The 6,307-nt window shown below is 40.2% G+C and overlaps 1 protein-coding gene across 1 annotated transcript; it reads right to left on the reverse strand.

Moving 5' to 3' along the window:
* Nucleotides 1-3,862: 3,862 nt before the first annotated feature.
* On the reverse strand, nucleotides 3,863-5,479 carry LOC116061902 (general transcription factor II-I repeat domain-containing protein 2-like). The gene has a single exon (XM_031316276.1). It carries the CDS (start codon nucleotides 5,477-5,479, stop codon nucleotides 3,863-3,865), a length of 1,617 nt encoding a protein of 538 aa, XP_031172136.1.
* Nucleotides 5,480-6,307: the final 828 nt, after the last annotated feature.

A 6,307-nucleotide genomic window follows, 5' to 3' on the forward strand; every position in this document is an offset into this window, starting at 1 on the left:
CTGCTTTTACTATATGACTAGTGTGAGTTTTATTGAATACCATGTGGTCATCCAACCTTGGAACAGTAGCCTACCTGAAGGTTTGATGATCAAAACATGGTTTAATAAAGCTAATAGTAAGCCAGCATTGAACTCTGGTGTCATTAACAATTTTAATAACGCAGTTCGTTTGGTACATCTGAAATCGGTCCAAGAAATGTATCATAACTTGTATGAATGTCCTTTAAGTGACGTTGAAAACACGTTAGAAATGATGTCTAAGAAACGTTAATTTAGAACCCTGTAAAGATGTCAGTTGGACGTCAATAATTAACATTTAAAAAACGTTTACAAAAGACGTCTAATGAACGTTCAATATTTACGTCAATGGTTAATGTTAAAAAGACGTCGCAAAAACTTTCATTCTGGCTCCTCAGCGGACGTCTTCTGAACGTACGACGAAGACGTTAAATTGACGTCTTTTGGGCGTGTCGTTGCTCAGTGGGCAAATTGGAACCTCCTTTAACAGAGGTTGAAGTAAATAAGGCCATTGGTGCAATGAAATCTGGGAAGTCACCTGGGATAGATGGCTTTCCAGCTGAATTTTACCAAGAATGTATAGACATACTCTGCCAATTTTTGACTGAAGTATTTCATGAAGCGTTTGAATATGGATCGCTTCCTGAAAGTTTTAATCAGGCAGTAATATCTCTAATTCCAAAAAGGCGACAAAGATTTAACTGATCCAGCCAATTATAGACCAATAAGTTTAATAAATGTCGATTGTAAAATATTATCCAAAGTGCTAGCAACAAGGTTAGAGTTTGTACTGCCACTAATTATACATAAAGACCAGGTAGGTTTTATCAAGAACAGATTACTGCATCTCTTATGGATGAATAGAAACACTGTAAATCCTGTGTTAGCTATATCTCTGGATGCCCAGAAAGCTTTCGACAGGGTAGAGTGGAGTTTTTTGCTGGCAAAATTAGGTCTAGGTGAAAGATTTAACAGATGGATCGGAATCTAGTATTCGGGACCAAAGGCAGCTGTCTTTACAAATGGGGTACTCTCTCCTTATTTTAATATTTCCAGATCAACCCGCCAAGTGTGCAGTTTAAGTCCACTGTTATTCACTATCTTTTTAGAGCCATTGGCTATTCAAATTAGAGAGAACTCAAGAATTAAGGGTGTATTTGCTGGGGACAGGGAACACAAATTGTTTTTGTACGCAGATGACATTTTGGTATTAAGTCAAGACCCCACTAACTCTATCACAACCTTACTTCAAGTCATTGATAATTATTCGTTGTTCTCTCTTTATTGACTGGTTTCAATTTTAGATGGTTGGATAAAGGAATGAAATATCTTGGAATTGAATTGAACCCAAATATTGATGATTTTATGGCTGACAATATGGGAAAAATGCTCAACAAAATTAACACTAACTTGGATAAATGGAGTAAGTTAAATTTAACATTATGGGGGAAAGTAAACACAGTGAAAATGGTCATAGTCCCTCTTATCAATTATTATACTAGAATGTTCCTATGTGCATCCCACGGCCAACACTAAGAAGTTACAATAACATGATAAAACACGTTCTTTGGAATGGTGGTAAACCTCGTATTAACATTAATCGGCTCTGCCAGCCAAGGAAAGAGGGGGGGTTGGTCCTGCCAATGTAGAACATTACAGTATTTCTTTTGAAATGTCTAGTCTGGTCAAGCATTGGGGAATCAACCTGGATTGGATTTTAATAGAACGAGAGCTTGCCTCTCCGTTTACACCAGTAGATATTTTATCACAAAAGTCAAATAAAGGGAATAAAATGCAAAACCCTGTCTTGAGATTTTCTAAAATGGTATGGTTGGAGGTACATAAAAAATACAAACTTGTTACATATGTGCAAAAATACGCCCCCTTGTGGCATAACCCCAAAATTTAAATTAATAAACAGACTATTTACTGGGTACAATGGCTAAGGAAAGGTATTAGAACTATAGGTGATCTATTGGAGGGAGACATATTTATGTCATATGATGATATCAAAAGGAAATTTAACTTGGAGGGCCGTGACCACTTCTGGAAGTATTTACAAATCAGAGATTGTCTGAAGGGAACGGTTAAGTTGTTAAATGGGAAAACTCCTATAGAGACCTTTCTGCTACTACCTCCACCACTGTGCAAAACCTCAAAATGGTGTAATATCTGCCCTTAGGTTAAAAACAATACAAGTAAAAGTCTGAAAGTAATATGGGAAAGAGATTTAGGATGTACAATGGATGATGATACATGGGATTCAGTTCTGTCAAACAGTGGGTTGCACATTAGAGAAGCTAGAGGTAAATTCATTCAATACAGAATTCTTAATAGATATTATTATACCCCTTCTAGGCTTTATAAAGTGGCTATAGGCAGAAACGATCTTTGTTGGAAATGTCAAATAGCTAAAGGAACTTTGATGCATGCCCTTTGGGAGTGTCTGGTGATCTCTGTTTTTAGGAGCAGTGTTTTAGTTACATGCAGGGTTGGTTATCCTGTAACTGGCCCAAATCACCTAGACTGTGTTTACTCAGAGACAAAAGAGAAGTGCCAATGTTAAATGAACATACTTTTAGAGTGTTAAACACTGCGTTGGTAACATGTTCCCGACTCATTTTGAAATTTTGGAAGGACTCCCATGCCCCAACACTGAGACTGTGGAAAGAAAGAATGACTGAGAATGCTGCAGGCGAAAAGATGCAGCGAAGACTACAGGTACGAATGAATCCATGATGGAACAATGGGACGATTTCTGCCCCTACATGTCTACAGCGTAATTTAAACATCAGCTGTTTACAGAGATTTACATTGAACCTCACTGTTGTTGTGGGGTTTTTTTTTTCTTTGTTTCTCTGTTATAAAATAAAAAAACTCAATAAGTATTTGAATTATAAAAAAAAATGTAAGGATTAAAAGTAAAAAGTCGCCACAAAAAAATATAGTAAAGTAAAGTAAAAATATCTGAAAAACTCTACTTGAGTACAGTAACGAAGTATTTGTACTTTGTTACTTCCCATCTCTGGCTTTTACTAAAGTAAATATATCTATGGTTATTTGTACTTTTACTTAAGTACTGAGGTTCAGTACTTCCTCCACCACTGATTGTTGAAGAACAACGTGGAGACTTTCCCGTCCTCAGAGCAGCGTCACCTGCTGACTAAAGGATCTCTAACAATGTGAGATGGGTCCATATAAGTAGACTCCAGTAACTAAGTGTATATCTCATTGGTATGAAGGGAATAGAAACCGTGACTTAGTTCTGACATTATATTCAGTGGTAACTCTTCATTAAGTCCACATGGAAACTATTGGACAGTAAAGAGCATCAGAACTCCTCCTGGACCTGGAGATCAGGGGTCGGGAACCTTTTTGACTAAGAGAGCCATGAAAGCAAAAAATTTGGAAATTTATTTCAGTGAGAGCCATATAATATATTTTAAAAGTGAATTCAACTAAATGTCAGTATAATAAGCCTCTGAATTTATTCTTTTAAATAATGTTGTTATAACACTCACCATTAATGCGACTTCTGGTGCTGCATGGATTTGCTGATGTCTTTGTAGTCGGGTTGGTACTTGGTGAGGTTAAGCTTCATGCAAGCGTTGAGGCTTTCATCCGTTAAACGTGATCGTAGGTTGGACTTGATGTTTTTAAGATGTGAGAATGACTGCTCACATGCATACGTAGATCCAAACATGGTCAATACAGCAATACTCACACGCTGCAGTGTGTGGTATGTGACAGGAAGCGCGTTCCAAGTTTTGAGAATCAGCTGGTCTTCGGGTTGGAGTTTTTTCATTTCTGTCCACATGTGCTTGCTCGCCAACTCCGCTTTCTGTCATGTGATTCTTTCCAAATCTTCATTCAGTGACTTGAACTTATTCACCCACATGTCTGAGGCCTTCAGGTCAGCCACTTCTGCTTCAAAATCTCTGATGGAGACACCAGGGATGTAATTCAGGTCGGCTGTGTTCAGTGAACACTCGTTTGGATGGGTGATGAACTTAAAAAGACGAGTGTGCTCACGAAATTCTCCAAAGCGTGCTTTGAAGGACTGTAGGAGACTGGATGTGCAGCCAGCTAGCTGGTGGAGATCAAGGTTTTGAATGGGCTCACTTGCTGTGCATGTATCTTTAAATTGGCTCAGTTTTTCAAAATGTAGTAAACGACCTGTTTCAAGATCCGTGATGAAAAGCTCCAGCTTGTTTTCAAAAGCAAATACAGCTTGTTGAAGGGATAACACTGTATTTCCAATGCCTTGCATTTTCACGTTGAGCTGGTTCAGATGTTCAGTCAGATCTACGAGATAGTAAAACTTGAGGAGCCACTCGGTGTCGGCTAGCTCAGGATGCCCGACGCCTTTCATTTCAAGGAAAGTCCGGATTTCGTTCAGGCAAGCCGCAAAACGGCTAAGCACCTTCCCTCTTGACAACCAACGCACATTGCTGTGCAAAAGCAGACCAGGATAGTTATTTACAACTTCATCCAGCAGTGTTTTAAACTGGCGATCATTTAAGGCTCGGCCAACAATAAAGTTGATCACACGAATGACCAGCGACATCACTTCGCCAAACTGCCTGTCACACATCTGAGCACAAAGTGCCTCCTGGTGTATAATGCAATGGAAACTTAGGATGGGTCTATTTTCATGTTCACGGAGAAGCGCCAAAAATCCTTTGTTTTTCCCCACCATACACGGAGCACCATCAGTACACACTGAGAGAAGTTTATCCATAGGTAGACTTTTTTCTTGAGCAAACTCCATGAAAGACTTGAATAAATCCTCACCTCTTGTGGACCCTTTTAATGGCAGAACAGCAAGACTTTCTTCGCGCAGTGTGTCACCAACAGCATATCTTGCAATCACGCTGAACTGCGACAAATGGCTCACGTCTGTTGATTCATCCAAAGCCAGAGAAAAGAACGGCGCTGCATTTATGTCCTTCACTTGCGTTTCCTCCACTTTGTTTGCCATCACGATGGTACGATCATGAACAGTTCTTGCCGACAGAGGCATGTCTTGTATCCGTTTGATTATCTTGTCTTTGTTCGGAAGATCATCAAAAAGTTCATTGGCTACATCCAGCATGAACGTTTTAGCATACTCGCCATCTGTGAATGGTTTTCCGTTCCTCACTATTGCTAAAGAACCAGCAAAGCTAGCCGAATTATAGTCACCTTGCCGGGTCCATACGCGGAGTTGCTGCTGGCTAGCTTGCACCCTGCTCAGAAGCTCTTGGCACGCTTTCTTTCTGCTGTCTCCCGCAGGGTATTTTGATGCAAAGGTAGCGTGGCGCGTGTCGAAGTGCCGCTTTACATTCGACCGTTTCAACGATGTCATTTTGTCATTGCAAATTAGACACACCGCAGAACCCGCTCTCTCCACAAAGGCGAATTCTTCGGTCCATTCGTCCTGAAATGTACGATACTCGTCGTCTTTTTTTCTTTTCGCCATCTTCTTCGTCGAAGGGTTAGGGGGGGACTTACATTACCCTGTAATTGTGTGTGAATTGACGCCGTAGTGAGTAGTATGAAAGGGAGGTTGGTCGGGGGGGAGGATGGGTCAAACACAGGACTTTCACCAGGAGACCAGGATCAGGTCCCAGGAGACCGGGGATCAGGTCCCAGGAGACCGGGGTCAGGTCCCAGGAGACCGGGGATCAGGTCCCAGGAGACCCGGGTTCAGGTCCCAGGAGACCGGGATCAGGTCCCAGGAGACCGGGTATCAGGTCCCAGGAGACCGGGGATCAGGTCCCAGGAGACCGGGATCAGGTCTCAGGAGACCGGGGATCAGGTCCCGCGTGTCACGTTTCCTAAACCCAACAGCATTGTTTTTTTCCTAACACGCCACGTGTGTGTTTACGTCTGCTGTATACAGCGTAGACATACACGCAGAATCAAAATGCGTCCAGATAACACTTGGGTTCAGAAATATTTACATTAAGTCATGATATCATGTTCCTAATGAGACCAACCAGTCTCTGATGTTATCCCTCTTCTTTACTGGAGAAATGAATTAAAAACAGATTAACATCAGAGTTGGTTCTCATCATGTTTAATCAGATTTTAGGATTATGAGTTAATAATTATAGTAAATAACTTTAAATCCTGGTTTCTAAATGTCTTTTTAACTGCCTCATTCTGATTACCCAACAATAACATATAAATAATAATAATAAAATAATAAAATAACATGGATTATTTTATACAACGCTCTTCTCAAGAACTACAACAGATCAGATCTCTACTTTTATTGAATTTTGGGTGTATTATTAATTTTTTT

This window comes from Sander lucioperca, chromosome 17 (genome assembly GCF_008315115.2).
Source record: "Sander lucioperca isolate FBNREF2018 chromosome 17, SLUC_FBN_1.2, whole genome shotgun sequence".
Lineage (NCBI taxonomy): Eukaryota > Metazoa > Chordata > Actinopteri > Perciformes > Percidae > Sander > Sander lucioperca.